The sequence below is a fragment of the Ictidomys tridecemlineatus genome, chromosome 7, assembly GCF_052094955.1.
Source record: "Ictidomys tridecemlineatus isolate mIctTri1 chromosome 7, mIctTri1.hap1, whole genome shotgun sequence".
NCBI lineage: Eukaryota > Metazoa > Chordata > Mammalia > Rodentia > Sciuridae > Ictidomys > Ictidomys tridecemlineatus.
The window spans coordinates 185,957,926-185,982,938 of NC_135483.1; the positions used below are offsets into that span (position 1 = coordinate 185,957,926).

At 41.9% G+C, this 25,013-nt stretch overlaps 1 protein-coding gene across 10 annotated transcripts in view; it reads right to left on the minus strand.

The window, feature by feature from the left end:
- Dock10 (dedicator of cytokinesis 10) overlaps positions 1 to 25,013 on the minus strand; it is a 237,241-nt gene that overhangs the window by 173,798 nt on the left and 38,430 nt on the right. For 4 of the 10 annotated variants that reach the window (XM_078018097.1, XM_078018099.1, XM_021729998.3 and 1 more), the window contains exon 1: positions 13,506 to 13,797. The exons of 2 other annotated variants lie outside the window; for them this stretch is intronic. In XM_078018097.1, the coding sequence (XP_077874223.1) occupies positions 13,506 to 13,667 (162 nt within the window). In that variant the 5' untranslated portion in view covers positions 13,668 to 13,797. Of the gene's footprint in view, positions 1 to 13,505; positions 13,814 to 25,013 lie in introns of those variants that run through there. 4 more of the 10 variants (XM_078018103.1, XM_078018098.1, XM_021729999.3 and 1 more) reach the window with 4 other exon arrangements.

The window sequence follows — 25,013 nt, forward strand, 5'->3', positions numbered from 1 at the left end:
GTGTTTTCACTTTACATTGATATGCAGCATTTTCATCTTTCATATAGTATATTCTTCTCTGGTAATTTAAAAATAATTTAAAAACCTAAAAATATGAGAGCCTTTTTTTTTGGTTTTTATGTGTTAGCAACTGCAGTTATTAATAAATATTTGGGGAACACATCTAAATGGAAATCACTAGGTGAATTTTTAATTGAGACACTCAAATCTAAACTTTTGAATGGGGAGTCAGATAACTAGTGGGAAAACAAAACAGAATTCAATGAGGACCGTGACTATGTACAGTCTCCAAATACGTCTCGCCAAACCCAGGTATCAATCAGGGCTGCAGCAGAGCACAGGCAGAGCTGTTCAGCTGCGATTTCTTTACTTGAAGTGCTTGGTGCTCACTTTGCCACTGGGCTCTCTGCTTTTGCCCAGGGGGTTCCAGAAAATTCAGCGGTGTGAAGAAGCAGCCGCCCTTTCAAATGGCAGTAACAGATTTCTTCTTACACTTTTGAACTTATTCTGATAACATCCCACCATAACCCTGTTTCTTCTTTCAGTTTCTGTCTTTAAGGAAGTCATCTGAAGTCCTGATGATCGTTAATGGTCTTAAACACGTGTGTACCGAAATACCTTGTCCCTAAGGACAGGTGAGAAGAGCATCTGAAGGTGACAGTGGGGGATTCCAAAGGGTCTTACTGTCTTGTAGTAAACTGTATCTGGTTCATAATTTCTTTCTTTTTAAAAATTTTGTTCTAATTAGTCATATGTAGCAGTAGAATGCATATGAACACGTCATGATTTCTTTCTGTTATAAGAGTGTATATCTGTTATCCCCCCACTTTGTAAATCCGCATTCCAGGGTGCCCACTGGTTCATATCTGTAGGGCAGGACGACAGTCTCCAAGGCCCATCACATCAGCCCCTGAAGATGGGATACCACTCCAGCTGTTAAATACAGATTTGTCATGCTTCACCCAGCTTTCAGGGCCAAGGGAAAGAAATGGATGCATGCAGTCTTTACCTCAAAGCCTATCATCCTTCCTTGTTCAACAGCATGAACAAAATGGGCATGATAGGGCAACTAATGTGAAAGAATAGACATCTAGGAAATAGTAACTGTCACTGATGATGGATGCAGACTGAAGTGCCACACTGCTTTAGGGTGGTACAAAAGCAGGCTGGGTTGAAAGCCAGCCTTGGGCCATGCCCTTTAGCAGGCACTTTGGTTTCACTCTCTCTGCTCACTGAGCTGCCTCCCTTATCTGCATCTCTCCTTATCCCTCATCTCTGCCTCTGCTTTTTGGCCCACTAATTTCTTCTAATGGCCTTCATGTGGGAAATACGGTACCGGGTCCCCTTTTTGAATAACTCATTGCTTGATGAGTCTCCTACTCGATGTTCTAGTTTCCTTGTCAGTGGGGAATAGTTGTGCCTACCAGAATGTCTCCTTAGAACTAATGCAAAAGACCAGAGTATGTTTCTACATACAGGAGTCATTACCTTAATTTCTATAATATAGGAGGACAGCAGGCATTTCTCATTTTACAGTTGAAAAGAAAGCACAGTCCCTCAGTGATCTGGCCTCTGTGGTATGTGCTTTTCGTCCTTGTCCACACAGATCATGGACAGTATTGTGGGGAATCACCACCATGCCACAGACCAGGACAGTGAGGTTCAGAGAACTGAGGGAATTATCTCAAAGTTCCATATTTCTCAGACAGTAAAAGCCAGGTTTGATCATTATACCATTCTGTTTCTGTTGCAGCACTGTGGAATTCAGAGCTTTGTGAGATCACAAAGATACAAGTCTGCTCCCCAAACAGAATTATGTAAGCCATTTACTATGAAGAGATTGCAAAGTGATTTCTCTCTCTCTCTCTCTTTTTTCTCTTTGTCAGCTGAGACCCATGGGATCTCCTCAATTTCTTTCTGTATATCTGATGCATCTGCTTTTCTCATTGGTACACTCTGCAGATTAACTTGAACTCATTATCTTTGTATTTAATCCTTAAAGAAAACTCAAGGGATTAGTTAGGAGCAGGAGTCCCTTATTTATGGAATGACAGAATTGGCTTTTATTCCCAAATGTATTCCTCAAAATAGTCAGAAATTGGATAGGATTCATTATGCTACTGAAATTATTATTGCTACTACATTTTGCTGCTAATATCTAGGTAGTTTCAGGTACAAAAACTTTGTAGCCCATTGTCCCTGGAATAAAGAGAAGGGAATCACAAGCCATTATACAGAATGTGGGTCTCTTTGAGAAAGGAGCAAATATCCTTGTTCTGCCATCAGATGTTACGAAGGCTACAGATAGATGAATTTACCTCTTCGGCCCTGGGCTTCACCTTCCAAGGAGGTAACTGGAGTCTATAAATCTCAAATTTCTAACATTTTGTTATTGAAAAGCTTTAATTTTTAAGGAAAACATCAAATACCTTGCAATATTGGACACTGAGCAGAAGAATGTCATTGTAAGAAATCCTAGACGCAGCAGGAAGGTGCGAAGGGAAAGGTGGGTGGGGTCAGACCTGAGGGAGGAAAAACAGGAGGGCAGAGTAACAGGAGGAGCTGTGGCAATTTCAGTGCTGTGGGAGAGGAGGGGCAGGTGGGTGGGCGTGGTTGCACAGCAGCAAGGGAAGGGAGGGGCACGCCCAGAGGAGGCGGGCTGCAGGGAAGGCTGCAGGTTGCTGGCCAAGGGATGCACCCAGGTAGCTCCTGTCTATCTCTAGTCTGAGTAATCCCTTTTTCCCCTTCCTTCTTTTCTTTTCTCTTCTCTCCTTCCTTCCTTCTTTCCTTTTTCTTATTTTATTTTGGCTCACTTGCCGACTTGATAAAGATGCCACTTATCCACTTTAGAAGAATTGTCCAGGGACAGGAGGTTAAAAAAAAAAAAAAAAGAAAAAAGAAAGACACCCTTCCATTAACAGACATCTTAACTGTCTCCCTACATAACTGAAAGAAGTTAAATGACCCATTTTTGGTTGTTGTTGTGTCTAGTTTTGTTCTAATCAAAGAAAGATACTGCCACAGGAAAGCAATAGAGGGTACACTCAGGGCACGGGGCACACTGCTGGGTGGTGTGGAGAGAGGCAGTGTAGCACAGTGGTTAGCAGCAATGGCCGTGGGTTCTGATGGCGACTCACGTCCCTACCGGATGAACGAGTCTGGGGTGGTCAGCGACTGCTCTGCCTTCACCGTGCAGCACAGCACCATGAACGTGAAACACAGCGGTGAGGGCTGAAAATGTGGTATGTGCAATGAAGAAACTAAAATTAACATTTCATTTATTGCTACTTTTTATTTAATATTAAGAGCTGATAATTTTTTCAGTTTCTGGGAAAATACTTAACTAGTTCTGGAAAAAAATCATAAATACGTGTATTTACTCTTTCAGTAGTAAAATCTTATGAAATCTTAAAATAAAACAAATATTTGTGATAAAAATTTACCATCCGAATTGAAATTTGCAAGTCTGAATATACACTGTATTTTAAAAGCTTGGTATACGAAAAAGAACGTGAAATAACCTCATAATTTTTATATTAGTTAATGCTCAAAGAATAATACTTTAAACATATAGGGCTAAATGAAATATACTATTAAAATGAGTTTCATCCATATCATTTTCACTTTTTAAATTATGGCTCCTAGAAATTTTGAAATTAAATATGTGGTTTACTCACATTCCAGTTGGTCAGATCCACTTTATATGCCTTAATTTCTTCATCAATGTTTTAGGGAATGAAAATATCAATTTCTTCCAGCGGTGGTTGTGGCAACAATATAGAATGACTGCAAACAGTTGGGAATGCTCACCAGAGAGCTATGGGTTTGAGGCCTCATTTCCACCTTTACTTTCTCCATCTCACAAACTGAATTTTAAGATAGTCTGTGGATCACTCAATTGATTCTCCTAAAGTGTATGAAAGTAAAGGAGACCACTGATTATACCCCTGGACCATGGCAGGCAGGCGTGTGGATGGTTTGCCAAGTCAATCTACATTCTTTCCATCTCACAGATTCTTACTTTATGCCTTTAGGAATGATGTACTTCCATTCATCCGTTGAATCTTTTATTGAACACTTATTTGTAGGGAAATTGAGATTGTGTAATTTTGTTTCTTAATGGTTATAAGCTGGTGATAAAAAAAATGACTCACATTAGATGGCAGTGGAATCAGTTTAAAATTTCAAGTAAGATACAGTCTATTCTCTATCTCTGAAAATTAGTAATTTCAATTCTACATACGGAATTTAAAATTCTATCTCATAATTTTTCTACTTTTCTTAATTATTGCACTAGTTTTAAGGGTTCAACACTTTCTTTATGGTTTTGTGTAGTCTTTCTTTGTTCCTTACAATTTCTAAGTTTCACATGATTTGGAAAACAGGAAGAATGCAATATTCCCTTAATAAAAGAAAAACTAGGGCTGGGGATGTGGCTTAAGCAGTGGCTCGCTTGCCTGGCATGCACGGGGTGCTGGGTTCGATCCTCAGCACCACAGACAAATAAAATAAAGATGTTGTGTCGACTGAAAACTAAAAAATAAATATTGAAAAATTCTCTCTCTCTCTTTAAAAAAAAAACCAAAAACCTATTAGAAATTAACAAGTTAGATTTCAGAAGACAGGCCATTGGCAGATAACACAGAAGAGAAACCACCTTTTCTCTTCTCTAAATAAACTGCATGAATAATCTATCCATTCAGTCTCACAGTACTTTGATAAATAAGCCAACCTTGAATTTCCATTGCTTCATATTATGTGAAGCACAAATTATGCTTCCTTTCAGCAGTTCAATTATTTTCCTAAAATAACTCTTTGAATTTGTGAACTTTTCTTGGTTTCATACAAATAGTCAAAGCAGCTAAAGCTTAGAGAGTTCTTCCTAAGTACCAGGCATCCTTACAGGTCTTTTACTGGCATTCACCCACTGAATCTCTAAAATAACCCCGTGAGATAGGCAAATAGCAGTCCCCTAAAGATGTGCACATCCCGATCCCCAGAACCTGTGAAAATACTATTTATGTGGCAAGGTGGCATTAGGGCTGGGGAGGAATGAAGGTTCCTGAGGTGGACATGGGAGAGGGCCGGGATGAACCAGGAGGGCTCAGTGTGACCACAAGGGTCCTGATGAGTGAAAAAGGCAGGCAGGCAGGAGAGCCATCAGGGGACTCCATGCTGCTGGCTGGGAGATCCAAGAGGGCCACAAACCAAGGAATGTGGGCAGCCTCCAGAAGCTGGAAAATTCCAGGCAAGAGCTTCTTCCCTAGAGCCCCTAGGAAGAAGGCAGCTCTGCCAGTTAGCACAGTGGGATTTGTTTCCGTTTTCTGCTCCAGAAAAGTCAGAGAATGCATGGGTGTTGCTTTAACTGTAAGATAATACACGTGTTGTTTAAAACGACTCTGTGCTAAGTTACCACAGCAGTGACAGGAACCTAATACAGGTAGGCACCTGCCTCACTGCCATTTAGTAGACAGGGATAGGGAAACCAGGGCCGAGAATCTAAATAACAGACCCAGGGACCAAACAGACAGCAGGTGCTTTAGCAAGGGATTTACACTCATTGACTCCAGTCCTCAACCCTTAACAGCACAGTGGAAAGCAGGAAAGGCCAAAGGCATTTTATCATGTGGATTCTCAGTGCACAGTTTTCTTCTCAGCATCTATTTGTTTTCCAGGTCTCAGTTCCATTGCCGCTTTTTTAGGGGATCCCCTCTCTGACTGTTTTGATGAGGCTGGATGCTCAAAGGATGCAGCCTTTGTAGAATACAATTCTCACTACCAAAGTCCTTGTCATGTTACAATTTGACATTTGTTTGAGTTCTAGCTCAGCCATCAAAACGGACACTTCTTGAAGCAAGCCACCCACTGTATCTTGTTCTGTGTGCCTGTGTGCCTCTCTCGGTTGTCTACTGAATTTCTCGTGTTTAGACAATCTGTGTCAAATTCACCAGATGCACGTTGAATTTGTTGTATATGATCTTAAAAAAAGAAAACAAATTCCAGGAGAATAAAGTAGACTTTGAGAAATGAACTGGGTCAGTCAGCTTTCTGTGACTGTGACAAAATAGCTGAGATAATCAACATAGAAGAAGAAAACCTTAATTTTAGTTCACGGTTTAGGAGTATTCAGTCCATGGTTGTTTGTCTCATAGCTTTTAGGCCTCTGGTGACATAGTACATCATGGTGAGAGTGCAAGCTGCTTACCTCACAACAAACAGAAAGCAAAACAAGGAAACAGGAAGTGTTCCAGTATCTTTTCCAAGGGCAGATTTAAATGAGTTTACTTTCTCTCACTAGGTCCTACCACCTTTCTTTAGTGTTGGGCTGGGTGAGGGGTACTTGACCACTGAGCCACAATCCCAGCCCTATTTTGTATTTTATTTAGAGACAGGGTCTCACTGAGTTGCTCAGTGTCTTACTGTTGCTGAGGCTGGTTTTGAACTTGCAAACCTCTTGCCTCACCCTCCAGAGCTGCTGGGATTACAGGCATGCATCACCTCGCCCAGTCCTACCACCTTTCAATAGTGCCACAAGCGTGGAACCCATCAATAGCATGGGCCAAAGGACAGCATGCATTTCAGATGCGTTAGCCACAAGCAATTCATTTCCATAAAAATAAAATCTGAAAAAATAAAATGACTTCTCAGAAGAAAACTTGTTGATACCTTATGGAAATGCTGCACTCACATCTGACTTGTCAGAAGATGCACCTTATCTTTAATCACATTGTTCAGTTTTCACAAGAAGTTATTATATAAAAGTCTGTTTGTGAATAAGTCTAAAAATCACTCATCTAGCATGAAAAGAAATAAACAAAATCAAGAATATCAGATTTTTTTCTATATTTGATTATATTTTTAAAATAAAGGGCATCTCATCACCAGTGACTAGCATTTATCCATTTCTTAGCCATAAAACTAAATACTTCTACATGATAATAGCATCTTTTTAACATTTACACTATGGCTGCCCCTGAACGCTTATATCCACTCAGGTATAATGTTCTCTATTTTTGACATACATTATTTTATATCCATATCTACATATAGGTATGGTGCATTGTTTTTGGTTTAAGTTTCTGTATATCACTCCACAGCACACACACCCGATTTTCTGGTTTTGCATGATCATTATGTTGGTTTTAAAATTGAGCGTTTTTCCTTGTTCATTATTATGTCCAAATAATAGGGTGTCATTTGGAGAACTATAAATATGCAATATTATTTGAATGAAATCACACCAGAAGTTATTTGAGTTTTGTAAGGCTTTGCCTCAAAGATGTGTGTTGCTAATTACTAAGCTTTCAATCACATTCGATTAATTCTTCCACCCATGGAGAAGACACTTAATTCATCTGTGCATTTTCTGTGGCTTTGGGATTCAGCTGAAATTGAGTTCACACAAAAAAATAACTGCCAAAGATTCTCTGGGCTTTTAAGCTCCTGTTTCACTTGTCTGTAGCCAACCATTTAAATCACTCTCCATTATAAGGGCTTTTTTTTTTCCCTGAGGAAACTTATGTTAGTATATTCTGGATCCATTCTCACTAAAATGAAATTAGAACATTAACTCAGGACCTAGAGAGCTTAGAAGTATTTCTTCCTCATATGCCCATTCAAAAAGACAAAATCAGGAAAAAGCATGCTAAAAATCCCTTTGCTAAAGTTTCATCAGATTGAAATATTTACTAGAGCAGTAAAAAGAGAGATTATTTTATTTTCTTGAAGTAGTTCTCATAGTGTATCCATCTCTGGTCCCAATTTTATTCCCTGGACACATATGTAAGCAAATGTATGTTCCAAATATGTGGAGTTATTATTATTATTATTATTATTATTATTTTACAAATAATTATTTCCTTCATTTATCTTCCTTTCTTATCCCAAGTTTTCAAAGTGTTCGAGCCAGAAGAAAAGATCTCTACTTAAAAAAATAAAAGTAATAAAACCGGCTAAGTTATGCTGTGTACATCAATATATCACAATGCATTTCACTTTTATGTAGAATTATATCAAAAGTGAAAAAATGCATATGTAAATAAATGGAAGATAAAATAGGTAACTCAAGTAGAAGCTTGCTGAGGTCCTCACTGGCCCCTGGTGTTTGGCCACACTCTCTGTTCCACCCTCTTAGGGTAAACGTGGAACAACTACAGTAAAATCCGCAGTGAATGGCCTCTGTATGCTGCTGAGTGCCTTTCCCAATTGGTATGATTCTCTTTGGCCCAGTGGACTACAGTGGACCTCTGGAACTGTTTGTTAGCCTGCCTTAGAAGACTTGATGGCTGGATAAGAATCATTTGGGGTGTGATTCTATGAAAGTAAACATTCTTGTGCTTCCAACAGACAGAACAGATAACCATTCCCATTTAGCAGATTTGGAGCAATGAACCAGTATACCCAGGTCATCTGGGCTTTTACTAAGTGCGAGACTTGAAACTCTGACCCTAGGTCTTCTGACTCCAAATCTAGAATTCATTCTTCAACAACGGCTCTCAGAGTCTTATGTAAACAGCAAGCGCCCAGGAGAAAAGTCCAAGTTCTGTTGGCTCTGTTTAGGGACAATAACAAAAACACACTGTGGAGTGCACAGTTAAAAACAGGAGATTCCTCTGTGGTCGAGGTCATGCTGTACACCAGACAGGGGCTGGCAAACGTCTCCGTTAGTGGTCAGACGGTGAACGTTTTAGGCTGGGTGGGCCACACATGGATGGTCTCCATATCTTTTCCCTACTCTTTCTCCTCTTTATCTTCTTCCTCCTCCTCCTCCTTCCTCTCCTCTTTATACTTAATTTATTGGTTTTGTTTTATGTCATTTGAAAATTGTGAAAACCATTCTTACTTATGGGCTGTAGGGCTACAGGTATAAGTTGGCCTGTACCTGGCGTAGTTTTTAAAGCTCTAGACCCAGCAGATTCTAGAGCACCAAAGGAGGACTTGTCATGCAGGTCTTGGGACATAACCCAAAGTCCCTGGCTCTGGAAGGTCTACAGTGAAAGTGCACATCTTTGGTCACAGCAATTTCACCTCCTGGACTCACCACACATTTAGGCTATTGTTATTTCCCTCTGTCCCTGACTCACATTAAAGACGAAATCATGTCTGGCTTGCACTATATACTACATCCTTGACGTTCCCGAATTTAAATCTTCTGGTTTCTACTATTTCAGAGGTGCCTCAAAATGCTCATGGATTAAAAACAAACAAACAAACAAACAAACAACAACAACAACAAAGTTCACTTTTGAATGGTGAATCTGTTGTGTGGGAATGGCTTATATGCCAGAGTGAGACAAATACCCTGCCTGGCAATTGCTTTGCAGTCTCCTCTTGCTCCCTGCTCCAAAGTACCAGCAGATAAGTACTCTTTTTTATTGTGGGAGGAGGAGAAAGATTTAAAAAAAAAAAGCCAACTTCTGGAGCTGTAATGAATAAATGATATAAGAAAGCACGGGCATTAACCAGAAAGTAGAGCTCCATAAGTTAGACAATGTCTGTCTGAGAACTTTCACAACACATGATATAAAGGAAGTAAGAAAAATAATTCATAAAATTATTTCTGTTAATTCTCTCATCAGGGAGGAAAAAAAACTTGTATGAGAGATAAATGAACAATTCAGAGGAACTCTTCATTTTTCCCAGTTCCTATTGACTGCATTTCCATAGGCCACTGCAGTGCTCTCAGATGCTGAGATGTATAAAGAATCACCATAGTTAATTTTGGTGTGTAACAAGTCTCTCCACTTTGGACTCCCAGGTGAAATACTACAACCACGGCAGCCCAAAGCCCATCTCTGAATAAAGATTCAGAACCTGGACGACAGAAATAAGACTCATGAGGCCAACCTTCCATGCTAAGGATCCGGGTGCCAAGACCTCGAACCTTATGCAGGGCACCCACATCCGCACCTTTGTGTTTACCTTGACAGCTTTCTCTGTTTAACCTGCTCCTGGTAAAGAGTTAAGAAAACAGATTTATCAACTGGGATTTTCATGCTTTAAAAGTCAAATTATCAACAGGTCTACCAATTCAATGTCCATCTGTGAGAAGCAACCCACCACGGGGTGCAAAAAAGGCTCTTGCCCATCTACCAATAAGATGAGAAAAAAAATATGAATAGTAAAATACATAAGCAATTTAAAGTGAAGTTGCATAGCTGAAGATACGTTAGAAAGACTAGATGATTTACTGTCAAAAAGACTTACACACAGTAAATATTACAGGAGATCAGAAGAGAGAGATTATTTATTCATTCATTAAACATTTATTGGCGTTTACACTGTGCCAGGTTTTACTCTTCCTTAAACATTTTCTTGAAACTCCAGACTCATGAATGCGACTCCATCCTTGGCATCTCCATGTATAGACCTAATAGGCATTTCAAACCCAACATCCTGGCAATGAGCTTATATTTTCTCTCCAAAGCTCCCTTTCCTGTGCTCTTCCCTATCTGAAGGACAGACTGGTCCTCCAAACATTCAGTACAAATCAGCACAGTCAACCTGACTCCTTCCCTATTCTCATACCATACTCAACTTCTAAGCAAATCTATTGGTTCTACCTCTGAAATACATTCAAGATCCAACCACTTCCCACCTTAAGAAAAAAACTGTAAAAGAACACTGCAGCATTGCAATAGCTTCCTTACCAATGGTCTCCCTGCTTCAACTTTTGACCTTTTATAGTCACAGGTCCTGGGACTTCCCTGCTCAGGGCCCTATGAATTCATGAGCACATAGTTCACAGAGCATGATATTCACTAGCCACACTCCTAAATATTAACTCCTGAATTTCTACAATAACTGTACCTGGTGGGTTCTGTCACTTGCTATGTTTTATCAACGAAGAAGTGAAGGCCAAGAGGGAAGAGTCATTTGTCAAAGAGCACACAGCTTAGGAGTGGCAGAGCGAGGACTCAAACCCTGACGTGCTGGCTCCATGCTCCATCTTCTGTACCTGCTTCCTCCAACGGCTTCCTTTTCTACTCTTGGGAAAAGCCCACACTTGGTGACTACACCCTGACATGCTCTGTCTCCTATCACCTCCCTGACCTCTCCTTCTACTGCCCCCTCCTTGGTCACCTGGACACAGGCCTCTCACTGCTCGGCCATCCCAGCTTCTGTTCATCTTGGGGTCTTTCACCTGAGTTGGCCTTCTGCTCAGACAGTTCCCCCAGGGGAAGTGGCATGGTTTACTCTCACCTCCTTGGTCTTTTCTCAAATGTCATTCCTTCAGTTAGGATGTGGCATGCCACTGTACGGAACCTCTGATGAGCATATCTAGGCACTGTTCTTAGCTCTCAGCACATATTTATTACACCCACACAGAAGCTCAGGCTTGTTGGGACTACTCCCCCCATTGTACAGTATGGAAAAGAGCCCAGGGGTGTTAAAACAGCACCCCCAAGGTCACTCAGGAGACGCGTGACGAAGCTAGGATTCCAACCTAGATGCTCTGGCTCCAGAGCCTGTGACCTTACAAAAAAAATCAATACACAGAACGTGGTGACTCATGGGAAATGGGAAGGCCAGAAACCCAAACCCAAACCAAACCAGGACAACAGGACCCAAGTTGGAAGGTGAAAGCTGGAGGGAGAAGACAATGAGCAACCCAGAGGAAATGTTCAAGTGCACAATGACTCGGAGGAGCCCACTTTACTCCAGGTGTCCAAGATTTTCTTGTAAAAGCCAGTTTATCTGTTTAACCTTACTTCCTTTGAGACGTGAACAGAGTGGAGAGTAGACTGGCTCTGGGAATCTTTGCTCCAAGTGTGAGGTGGGGTGCTGGAATCGGGTATGTGATGTTAAGATATTCAACCTTTCTGAATCTCTGCTTTCTTTCAGAAATCACAGAAAAGAAGAATTTCTGCACATTCCTTTAAACGAATTTAAACTCTCTAATTGACACATTAAAAATTGTACACACTTATGTGCTTCCCTGTGAAGTTTCAATATATGTACATGTTGCATAATGTTCAAATCAAGGTAAGCATGTTTCTCTCAAACACTTACCATTCCTTTGCAGTGGGGATATTAAAAATCCTCTCTTCTACATTTTTGAAATATATAGGACATTATCATTATCTATAGAAAATTCTTCATCACTCCAATTAATGTCAATGAATAGTATAAATCAGAAGGTTCCTTGAAAAACTATTAAGTCATTAAAAGATTCTTAGTTATTTTGAATTATATCTTTTGCATATTTCTAGCTATAAAGTTCTACAGCCTAACTAGTAAAATTAGAAAAAAAAATTGATGGCTATAATAAATGAGCATGTCCACATGAGCAGTCCACATAGCTATAAAATGTGAACATTACTAACAAGTTACATTTATAAGAAAAGTGCTCTTTGACCTTAAAACTATTTCACATCTTTTTAAAATTGAACTTATGAAAACTTAAAGGAGTAATGAGTATGGCATCATTTCTACTTAGTGTTTTTGCTTAGAGATAATCATAGCCCCAAATTCAAAAGCAACAGTGCTTTTGGAAAATCAATATTGATTTGCTGACAGGAATTGACATAGAGTGTTTCAGTTTGGTAACAGAGGCAGAGTCCAAGCAAAATGAGTGTCATTTAAACACCGTTAGTGTAACAGGTATTTTTTTTCATTTGTTATTTACTACATCCTTGATGTTGGAACATTGAAATCTAAGAGAGAAAATTTGATTGTGCTGAAATCACCTGGATGTCAACACCTTTCCAACTTTGCAAACTTAAGCACACCACCTATGTCCTAGCAGGATTTCAGTGACTAAGCAGATCTCTCCCTAAACCTAAAGTAAGGAAGGGCTCTATCCTCTGCTCCATTCCTGCTGACCCAGCAGATGCACCATCAGGAGCGACATGTCTGCTACAATTAAAGCATAGGCAAAAATGTAATTTGACAAGTGGCAAGAAGCAGCTTTCTAATTAAAACACCACACATTCCACAAAGCTCTCAAGACTTCACTCTGATTTTACGCCTCAGTTAAGCATTTTGAAAAGGCATCTCCACTGTAGAATCAGAAATAAAAGCCCCAGCTCTCCTGAAGTTAGAGATCTAACTACCTGCATCTACAAAACTTGATTGGTTCTATGGTACTGAAAATCTATTCTGGGCTCTTCTTTCAAATTAAGAGTTATAAAAATAAAATCCACTTAATTAAACCAAACTCAAACTCATAATTTTTTTTTTCCTGCAGAAAAGTTAACAGATAAAATGTTAGGCAGGAAAGAATTTCTAATAGACTTACAAACTTCACATGTTTATGACAGATTTAAGAGAAACAAATCAGTTTTTTGAATGGTAGATATAGTTCTGGGACAAATTCCCCTAATCAGCAAAGTAGCAAACTCTAGGATATGGTTATCTTGGTCTAAAGCTGAACACCACCTCCAAAAAAAAAAAAAAAAAAAAATACAAAAAACAAAAAACAAAAAAAAACCCAAGATCTTAAATTGCAATGTGTCCATAATAATAGTTCAACCAACGGATTCTGCTTTGCAGGGATACCATACCATTATGATGAGGGTTCTGGGTCTACTCATTTCATCGTCACTTTCCAGAGGCACAGTTTCGTGGGATGTTTCCTCCTGGCGTCGTCTACAAATGTGTGGACAGCTCCTCTGGACCACAGAGCGAAAAGCTTGAAGCAGAACAATGCTGGCAGTGCAGCCCATCGCTGCATCCTGGAGCCTACAGAATAAGTTCTATGTTGATGCTATGTTTGAAAAACAGTGGCTCCTTGTCCCTGCAAACAGCCTACACTTCAGCTGCAGCCAGCTCACCCTCCAATCACTTCCTCCAGCTCTGATCATCTGATCACGGCCAAATAGCTTGGATGCAGAGATGGGAAAGATTTGATCCACGGAAACTGAGCACACTCAAGAATATCGGAGCTCGTTGCCCAGAGTGTATTTCTCAATTCATTTTGAGAGCAGGTTTTATGTTCATTGCATTGACGCTCTTCGATTCCTGTCTCAGAGGTTTGCACAGATGTGTCTTTCCCACCCAGACATGCAAATAATAAATCACTCCTTCAAACAAAACAACTGAAAATCCCGCTTCATCCTGATATCCCTCCCCTCTGCCCCAGGGCAGATAAGCATCATATAAATAATTGAAAGGATTTTTTTTTTGTTTTTAATGCAAACACTTCCTGGAGGAAATTTTGCTGGACACCTCATTAAGTGATTGGAGTTTGACTTTTCATAGTTGGTAAGTTCTAGAAATGAAATCGGCTCATCTGGAATGTAGAGTACACTGAATCAAGATGATTTATAGAAAGTATGCACGCGTTAACTAAGCCCACGTGGGAGACACCAGTGTCACTGTGATTTCCTTTCAATAGCACAGTTGTTCTGTTCCCACACATGCAGTTCTGCAGCCTAATACATTTTTATATTTACATAGGCGGCTTGCAGGGCTGAAAATATCTCTATTACTGAGGTCACTCGGAGTGTTCCGCCAGGCTGGCCTCTTAGAAAAGGCAGCTGTGAAGCATTTTAACATCCTATCAATAAGAATTCAAGCCTTGGGGAAGGACTTTGAGGTCTTTGATAGTTAAGAGTCTAGTATTCCCTGACTTCTGCAAGACTAGTCACTTAGGAGGGAACCAAAGAGGGATGCTCAGAAATCATGTGACCCATCTGGAATGGCCTCAAGATCTAATGGTACACTGAAAGAGAATAGGACAGCAGGGGATACTCACACTAAAAATATCTCATGGAAAATGGATTTTGCTTACAAATGAGGAAAGTATGAAATCCCCAGTAGGATTTGCAGCGTTGGAATCTTTTCTGCCAAGATAATTCTTTCAGTGTAACTCTTAGAGATTTAAAGAAAAAAAAAAAAAGGTTTTCTTTGGTCTCTGTGCTCCTGGATGTGGGGGTCCTGTAGGAAGTTTGGGCGAGGTTTGTTTTGCCGTAAGGTGTGGCCACCCAGCCCCCAGGAAAATTGCTTTCACAGAAGCATCTAGCAAAATGATCAATTAGGCATTAATTGCTCAGTAATCTGTCACAACACAGCGTCCTTTAAACTGGTGTGCTTGCCGAAGAAGTAAAACATGTTTCTACCGCTCCCACTTTTAAGAAGTACTAGATGTTCAGGAGTTTTTCATCTTTTTCTGTTTTGAGCAAACAAATTTGAGTGCTGTTGGAAAAAGAAGAAAAAAATGCTAATGGTGCTGGCAAGTCCTTGACTTCCTCCGGACCTTTGTCAGAGTGCCCGGATGCTAATCTAAACCATTTTTACTCCAAACAACCGGAGCATTTACTGCAGAGAGGCTACAATTTAGCCTGTCCAGCTAGTATGTATTGAATATCTGTATCTAATGGTGTCCACCAGAGACAAAGTAAAGAACGGGATTCCATGTTCATACTCGCTTCAAGTAGAACTGTTCCTCCAGACTCTCCATATGTACGTCAGTGCCCAGCCTGCCCACCCAGTCCCATACCTGGTGACAGATCACTCTCCAGTCACTTTCGTAGGTTCTGATCATCTGCTCCTGACCACATGGCTCGGATGAGCAAGGGGTGTCAGAAATGCTCAGACATGTCACCCCTCCAGGTGGAAGTGGAGAGGGAAGGCAGACACGCAGCATGGCCTGTCGGGGAAGACGTGCCCTGCATCTTATAACTCCCTCCCAGCCACCACTTCTCTCTAAATCCGGCCAACTCTCCAGGGTGGCTTTTGGAGTCAGCTGTTTTGGCAGATGTCAAAGTCTTTAGGGAAACAAATGAGATGCTTTCTAGCTATTAGAGGCCGGCCCTCATCGATCCCCTCTTGTTCTCTGAGGAATTCACCCCTATTACTCATGGGTTGCCGAGAGACTCCATACTCTTTTACTTTCTCCTTCTCCCTGTCTCTTAACCTGTATTATCAAGTGAAGGGAGTCTTCAAGGATGAGTCTTTTGGAATTCAGAGCACACTCATTACCCAAAAGACAAGACACACAAAGGATGGAAAGCAGGAAATAAGAGTTGGACAATGTCCTCCAACATTTTGCAAAGGTACAAGAAAGGGGCTGGGTTCTAAGGCTAAAGTTTACAAAGTAAATTAAGCCGCAGGTGGGCGAGGGTGGGGAAGAAGGTAGAAATCTAACCAAAGAGATGTTCCCCTCGTATTTAGTGTGTGTGTTAATACACAAGAAATATTAGAAGATTTGGTATAAACGATTCAGAAAGAGTGCTGGTTTTGTCAGAACAATCAATGAATGGATCATTAATTGGGCCTATGGCTTTACCAAGAGGTCACTTTGTGAGACCCTCCTTCACCCGCATCTGCCTCCTTTCCTAGCTGGGTTCTTATTTCATGATTCAGTCAGACACTGATTATTTGTAAAATGCTAGAGATAGGATTTTGAACTTATTATTCTAGATGAGAAAATATTATCAATAACATGTATGAATGCAAAATTTTCCAAGGAAGTGTTGGATAAGAGATTTTACTTTGGGCTATTAAACATGTATTATTATGTGCTATTTCATATACATGAATTCAGTAGACACTCATGAAGTCTTCAACCCACGCACACAGTGAAAACCTTTCATGTTGGAAATAGAATTGGCCACGTTGTGTAGACACGGAGGAGTCCTGGTGTACACAGGAATGAAGGAAAGGTGTGGGGGAGAAGCTATTGATAAGGGACATCAGGGAGAAAGGGAAAAGTGTAGCATTTCAGATAATAAAGAGAGGGAAGAGAGAAGAAAAAGGGAGAAAGAACGAAAGGACTGAGATTTCTAAAATCTTCAAAACAGCCCTGAAGACCAGGAAGGAGGGCTCTTGCTCTGTTTCAGGGCTGTATACACCTAGATGTAGGCTGCTTATCTCTTGCCAACAAACCCTCTCCAAGGAACGTCGCTTTTAGAGTAGTTGTCTATTGTTTTTTTGGCCTGTGAATTACTTAACTCTAAATGTAGATCTTTCCACCACTGGGGCAGTGCATCCAAAGATCTTTACACAATGGGCCAGGAACCCATTTTTAATTTCAATAAATAATGCCCTAATGAAAGTGTGGGACTTTCCCAGCTTTGTTAAATTATGTAAGAGGTGTATATCTCCATCTATCTATTTAATCTATCTTACAATCTATCTAAATCTACCCTGATCATCTTGAATTGGACTATGGCTGGGCAAGATGGAGGCAAAGCCCTTTTCCTTCCCTCTCCAAAGACCTGGAGCCTTTGAGTCTCCCCTGACCTGTGGCAGGAAGTCCTCAGCCACATGTATAAGGTGTCAAGGATACTAAACCTTGTGCTGATAAGGAAAGTTTGTCTTGAAAGAAAAAAGATGACCGTGAGTGTGTGTGTGTGTGTGTGTGTGTGTGTGTGTGTGTGTATATATATATTTTTTTTTTGCTGTACTGGGGATTGAACCCAAGGGTCCTTTACTACTGAGTCATGTCCCAAGCCCTTTTTATATTTTATCTTGAGACAGGGTCTCACTAAGTTGCTGAGGGTCTTGCTAAGTTGCTGAGGCTGGCCTTAAATTGCAGTTATCCTGTCTCAGCTCCCATGCACCACCTTGTCATAAAGTATCTTTTTGAGAAATGAAGCCCAATAACAGCAGCCAGAAGTGCTTCTTGCGCACCCCAATACTGGGTGCTTCATTGCTTCACACACTGCAAGGTGTGGATTACTATTTCAAGACTTTAATAAAACTTCTTATGAAGAGAAATTGATGGAAAGGCTGAGATTTTGAGAATGGAAGACTTTATGGATTAAAACTGTGTGCACTGGAAGCTCTAGTCCCCAACATGATTGTATTTGGAGATAGGGTTTTAAAAGTACTAATATGAAGTCAAATGAGGTCATAATAGTGGGGCCCTAATCCTCTGACATTGGTGTTCCTAGAGGAAACAGGCAGGTAGCTCAGTGGTACAGTGCTTGTCTTGCTCATGTGAGGCATTGGGTTTGATCCTCAGCACCATATAAAAATAGATAAATATATAAAATAAAGGTATTGTGTCCATCTACAATGAAGAAGAAGAAGAAGGATGATGATGATGATGATGTTGATGATGATATAAGGGAACACTAGGTCTCTCTCTTTCTCTGTCTCCACATGCACACAACGAAGGGGCCACAGGAGACCCAGGCAGAAGGTGGCTGCACACAACACAAGAATTGTCACCAGAGCCAACAACCCCAAAGCCCTCTTAATCTTGAACTTCCAGCCTTTAGAATCCTGAGAATATTAATTTCTGCTGCTTAAACCACCCAGTGTGTAGTGTTTTGTCACAACGGACTGATACTAAGACCTTTCCAGGGAAACCGTATTCCAACCACGAAGCCTCCAGTGAGTGAACCGTGAACCTCCACTTCTCAAGAAAGCTTCCCAGGGGCCGTGGGGTGAATCCACCCCACTTTCCTCCCTTTCCCCCAGCACAGAGGGTGGGAGCCTCCGGAAAAGTGCCTCCTCCTGAAGCCGACTCCCTTGGCCCCACCTGCAGACTCTGGAAGCCACGGCTTCTAGTTCAGGCAGTGGACGGAGCACATCTCTTTACCTCCCTCCTCCCCAAGACCAAGTGGAATGACCACAGAGCAGAATGAGAGCACTTGGGCCCCATCAGTGAATGAATTCCCAGGTGTTTCTGAAAGATGAAAAGTGAAGAGGATCACAAGGTTCAATAACCAAAACTGAAGGAGTCAGGTCCAGCTCTTGCGCGCAGCAGGAAGAGAGGTCAGAGGAGCGGCCTCTCCTCAGCCAGCGGGACCGAGCCCGTGCTGGATGTGGAAAAGCTATCAGAGAACCTCCTCCTGCCCACTCCATGGCGCAGACAGGACACTGGAGCCCCTGACCACTGCTAGCCACAGCAGGCGAGTGCCCTCAGAGACCAGCACAGGGAGCACTGCAGCAAGAAATCCTATGACTTTGGCCTTGGCCAATGGGGCCTGGATCGGGCCTGTCTGTCAATCTGGCTTCCACATCCTGAAATTAAGACTGCAGCAGGCACGCTGTCGTCCCCGGAGCTCATCCACCAGTGCCAGTCTGACCAAGCAAAGGAGGGGCCTGCAAATGTCCATCTTCTCTCTTCCCAGAGCTGGCTACCCCATCTAAGGAGATCCCTCCCTATATTTTGGCTATTTTATAGAGAAAGAAACAGTGTATCCCATCAGCATTTACTGAGAAACATGGTTCAAGTCCAACTAGCCCCTTGTCCCTATGGCAACAGGGTGGAAAAAACAGCCAGCAGAGCTCAGCTGAAAAGCCCACAGTGAGGCTCTGAGTCCAGTATGCTACCATCACAACCACTGTGCAGTGAAGGCTCTGACATGTATAAGCTGAGTGTTTTTAAGCAAGTCACTTAACTTCTCTGAGTCTCAACAGCAAATAATATAAAATAGGGATAAATCCTTTATACCTGCAGGGTTTTCATGGGAGGAGAGCAACTGACAAGGTCCATAATAATCAAATTCAATGAACAAATGTGATATTTGTTCATAGGAATGACAGATGCTTGGTCCCCTCACTCTTAGCCTCTGGGCTTAGTTTGAAAATGATATTGCCCTGGAGAAGCTTCTCTGACAGGCCTTTGCCGCACAGCCCTTAACTCAGTCCTTATCAGGGCACCCCAGGGGTTTCCTTCCTAACACACAAGCTGTGACATTCGAATTGATTTGATTTTTAAAGACCCAAGATTGTGCTAACACTGTTCATCATATACCTTGTGCCTACCTTGTAGTGGGTTTTCAATGTAATAATAATGGTGATGAGAATACGTATGAAGAAAGCAAGACCTGGGCATTGTTCTAGTTAATATTAATACAGAGATTCACTTACACCTCCTTCTGTGAGGTAGTGCTATGATCACCCCCATTTTACAGCTAGAGACACGGAGGCACAGAGAAGTGAAGGGCTTCCTTATAGAACCACAGCTACAGTTAAATAGCAGAGTCAGAATTTGAAGTTAGTCTGGCTCCAAGAGTCTGGGCTTACAACATTCATGTTAAATTTGCATCACACAAGCCTTCTATCTCCCAGTGATAGGTTTATACTAGAAAAATATTTGGTGTCCAGCAAGGTGCAGTGGTGAGCCTGGAAACCACCCCTTGAGCATTGATCTGACGCTCACAGGAAAAGCTGTGGTGTTTCCTTGGATGATGATTTCTGAAAGCAGTTAGCAATCTTAAGACTGTTTGGAGGTGATCATTTAAGTTGCATTTTAATGGGGATTTAAGATACCTTTAAATGAACTGAATGTGATGAGAGAATTTTTGAAAAGTGCATAACGTTGACTGTGCGAAAACACTCAGGGGCAGAAACGACTCCAGTGTTCTAGTTGGCTACGGAAGCAAACATTTGGAATACAGAAACCTGACTGGCTCCCTTTGTAATGCCTTGTTTAGCCTGCATGATAGAAAGTGTTGGTTAGTGCCAAAATGCCCCCTGAAAAGAGGCCCTGGAGAGTTGGCTGACACCTTGGACATGTCACTGCTTCACAGAGAGCCAGCCACTTGCTTTCCAGGGACAGTGTGAAGGTCTGGCCGTGACCGTCACCCTGGTAGGTGCTCTGTGGCCTCCCAAGCTCTGCTGCACCTGCCTTCTCCACCAGGTGCAGCATTCTCTGCTGAGTTCTGTGCTGAGACCCAGGCAGAGGGTCAGAAACCTCCATCTGCCTATTTAGGCCATAGCCCAGGCATTACAGGGAGCTCACTAATGATCTGTGGGACACATGAATCAATTGGTAGGTAATTAAGGTCAGAATTATTGTCATCACTATCAATACCGCCATCATCCCCTCAACCATGTTGGGCTTCTCTGTAAATCTCCCAGAAGAACAGCAATTGTTGCCCCCAAAGAGTAGCCCAAAGGAGGAGAGACCCCCATAGATTAAAGACAATTGGGGATTCTGTCCCAAGTCAAGTAAAACCAGGTCACAGCATTTGCCATTTTCCAGGGCAGGGATTAGTGAGACTCTTCTTCCTTGTCCGCTTCCAGATAGGTATGTCCCCTCAGGTAGGAACTGGAAGGGATGTCTAGGGGCAAGTCCTCCAGGGCCTTCTAGCTGAAAAGTGGAAAGCAACCCAGCCAAGGGATGAAGGCGCAGTTACCCTCTCATCCCCCTCTTCGCCTCCCCAGCAGCCACTTCTACTCAAGACCTGGGGTACAAGTCTTTATCCATAATAATCCTTGACCTCTTTTTCCATATCTGTGACTGGCAGTTCTCTTCCTTCACTTTCTCTCTATCCATTTTCACTTAACTGCAGTGGCCTCCTCTTTACAGGGGTCCTTCCCACACGCTGACATTTATTGAGCTCTACAATAAATTATGTTGGAAACAAGCTCACTGTTCTTTTGTTTTAAAAGTATGAGTGTGCTACCGAGCCCTCCTTTATCTTCATTTCCCTACCTTTGGCACGGGTGCAGCTCAAAGATAGATTATTCTTTTGTTGGTACATTTAGATGCATCAGAAAATTATTCTTCATTGCTTTCTAATTGCGCTTCCTGCCGAGTGCATGGATAATTTAAATGTTCCATTAATATCCTGTCTTACATTTCTCAGGTGTCTCTGTTTGACTGAGCTCTCCTCAGCTCATAATAAATCTTATTCATAGTAGAAGTTTGCAATTGTGTAGCAAGTAGGCAAGAAAATCAGGAAGCGGATGCCTAGAGTCAATATCTGTGGAGCTCTTATTGCCCTTGTCACTCTGAGCAAAAATTTCAGCCTCAGTTTTCACATCTGTCAAATGAATGAGGACCTAATCCCCACCCCACTGGCTCAGTCCAGTTCCAGAAGCAGGATAAGTGCTCAATACATGTAGTCACACTGAAAAGGAGAATGAAGAATTTTCAAACAAAGAATTTTCAAACTCTGCTTGTCTTCTCCCCACTTCCCCTACAAGTGGTATTTCTTATTTCCTGTCTCTGCCTTACCCAGGGACACACAAAGCTCCCTGGATAATGGGGGGACTGGGGGTGTTGGGCACAACTCCCTGGGCTTTGAAGTTAGCTCCCATGGCAATGTGACATGAGTTCCATAACCCCCTTGGCAGTCCTTTCCCATGGTAAACAAATTTGAAATAACATACCAATCCCTCACTTATCCCCAGGTCTCTCATTTTGCAACCTCAACTATTCTGATCACAGCCAAGTCTGGGAAGGAACATAAGCAACTTTTGCAGAGCCAGAAAGACATGGCACATGATTCATTCCATGAAGCTGGTGGGAGTGATGGGGAAGAGGTGCTCAGACTGCCACCAATAGCATCACCTCCTTGCACAGGGTTCTAAAGAGCTTGCCAGCCAAACATGCAGCAGCTCTGGATCAGAAGCAATGTAATGCTGACCTTCCCAGGCCTGGGGAACAGGAAGCAGGCACTTAGAACTGGCGTCCCTGCTGAAGGCAAGTGTGCCCACAGCCTCTTCAAGGGGTTGTGGCAGGCTGGGCCATTAAGTCACCGGAAAGAGTGTGGAACTGCTCCTGAGGGTGGGATTGAGAGCACCTTGTTCCAACTTGGTATCTAAGAAGTGATTCAGAGCAGTGAACCCGGGCTTTGGAACTAGAGGTCTGAGATTGAACCCTAGCTGTATTTCATGACTTTAATTCTCCGAGTCTATTTTTCTCAATGGTCCAATGAGAGTAACATGAACTCCTTTGCAGAGCTGTAACAAAGACACTTAGTATAAAACACTGGCATAAAGAGCAGATGCTATCACTCCTTCACTAGTTATTACTAATGCCACTATTGTTTATTAATATCACTATTATTCTAAGTAAATGCTAAGGAGGGCAAATAAAAGTCCTTTAGGTCAAGGCTCAAAGCCAGTGCAGTTATATGCAAGTAGTATCTCAAGCAAGGGGCAGCCTTGGCATTAGGATGAATGGCAAGGTCTGGGGGTGGGGTGGGGTGGGCAGGAAACAGTATGGGCTCCTTTTCACCAGGCAGCAGGTCCCAGTACACTTACAGGTATGAGCGACCACAAAAGGAAGGCACCCATGATCAACAGTCCAACCAAAGAGAGAGAAGAAATCAATACCCCCAGTATCTGGGACTCATCCGTGATGGGAGCCATAAATGAGGTGAAGGTCAATATGAGTGACAATGTCACAGCTCTATACGATAATGAGCACTTGCAGCCGTGACATGGATGCATCCAGAAAGTCATATGATGTCTGGTGACCATAGTTTAGGGACAGAGAAATCTGTGAAACAGTCTAGATAAGTTTCTACCAATGACTGCTTTTAATTTTTAAAAGTTTAGTGATGAAATTGGATAAACGATGTTATTTTCAAAAGTTATAACATCATGTGAAAATTGTTCTCAGATGATACTAGATAAATGCACTATTGACTGTACTTTCAGTACTTGTTCTGCCTTATTTCTCATGTTTGCTTTTTTTCCACTTTGAATCGTGGCAGGAACTAACCACCCACCTCCTAAACATTCCAACTCAAATCTAGTTTACTATAATTACGAGTTGCTTTCCAAACACAAAACCAGCAGTCTTTAAAGTCATTTACAACTGTTCTCTCCAAATCAACTGAAGAGATGAAAAGGAGGATGTCAGTCAGCCCCACATGCTTTGCCAGAACCCAGGGGAGCAGCCCACCGATCTTTGGAGGGTTGGTACAAAGCGCCCAGCTCTGAGCTTTTGAAAGGAAATGAAGGCAAACCAAGGTTTAAATCCAACGGGAACAGGAAGAACGGGTGATATTCAAAAAATTAAACTTGATAAGATAATGTTCAGCTTCTCTTTGAAACCTAAGCTGCAGGATGAGAATACTTAAAGATTTGTTGCTCTTAACTTTCAGTTTCTTCTACTGACAATGGAAGTCTTGCGGTTCTTCAGGAGGAGGTCTGCTAGGGCTCCACATGGTGGGAACAGCACTGAACAGGGTTGGGCTCTGACATCAGGTCTTCCAGCAAGGTCTGCCACCTCTTTCTCTGGGTCTAAGTTTGCTCATAAAACTGAAGGTTAGAACAGATGGTCTCGGCTTCTCTCTAGATCTAGGTTCCTTTAGCTTTATCAAACCTGGAGATTCAGAGAGATGTCCAGACTTGAGAGTAGAGAAGACAGGAGGAGCTCCTGTGTGACCACAGTTCCCTGTGTATACACGTGGCTTCAGGATGTGGAGAGCACGATACCAAACCATTATGCATCTTACATTTGTTAAAACATTTTAAAAAATATGAACCACAATTTTATTTTGAGGATGAGGGTGCTCCTGATATAATTTGGCCTTCTTTGCATTTTTATTTTAAATTGACATGGAGTAATTGCTATGGTTTAGATCTGAGGTGTCCTCCAAAGGCTCATGTGTGAGAAGATGCAAAATCATTCAGAGGTGAAATTATTAGACTGTGAGTGTAGCCTAATCAGCAGATTAACCCCTGGATGTGGATTAACTGAGTGGTAGCTGTAGGCAGGTGGGGTGTGGCTGGAGGGTCATTCATGGCATGCCTTTGGTGTTTACATTTTGTCCCTGGTGAGTGAAACTCTCTCTGTGTTTCCTGATGGCCATGTTTCTGGGCGGCTGTCCTTGTCCACACCCTTATGTCATGATGTTCTGTCTCACCTTGGGCCCAGAACTATGGAGTTGGTCATCTAAGAACTGAGACCTCTGAAACTGTGAGCCCCAAATAAACTTTTCTTCCTCTATGCTGTTCTTATTAGAGCTTTTGCTCAAAATATGCATAACAGGAATTATACATATTTGTGGGATACAGAGTGACATTTCAATATATGTATACAATGTGTAGGATTAGGGTAACTGGCATAGCCATCCCCTCGGACTTGTATCGTTCCTTATAACATTCAAAATCCTCTCTGCTAGCTATTTTGAAATCTGTGATCAATTGTTAGCAACTATTATACACAGGACATTAAAAGGTATCTCTCCTGTCCAAATGCATCTTGTCCCCAACCTCACTCCACATCCCTGCTGTCCTACCTCCCACCAATTTTTAAAAGGCTGCAGTGAATAACAAACAGCATGTGCACAGAGGCCAGAGCATCAGGTGTACTAAGAGCTGGGGAAGAGCTGGGTACGTGGTGAACACCTGTAATCCCACAGCTCAGG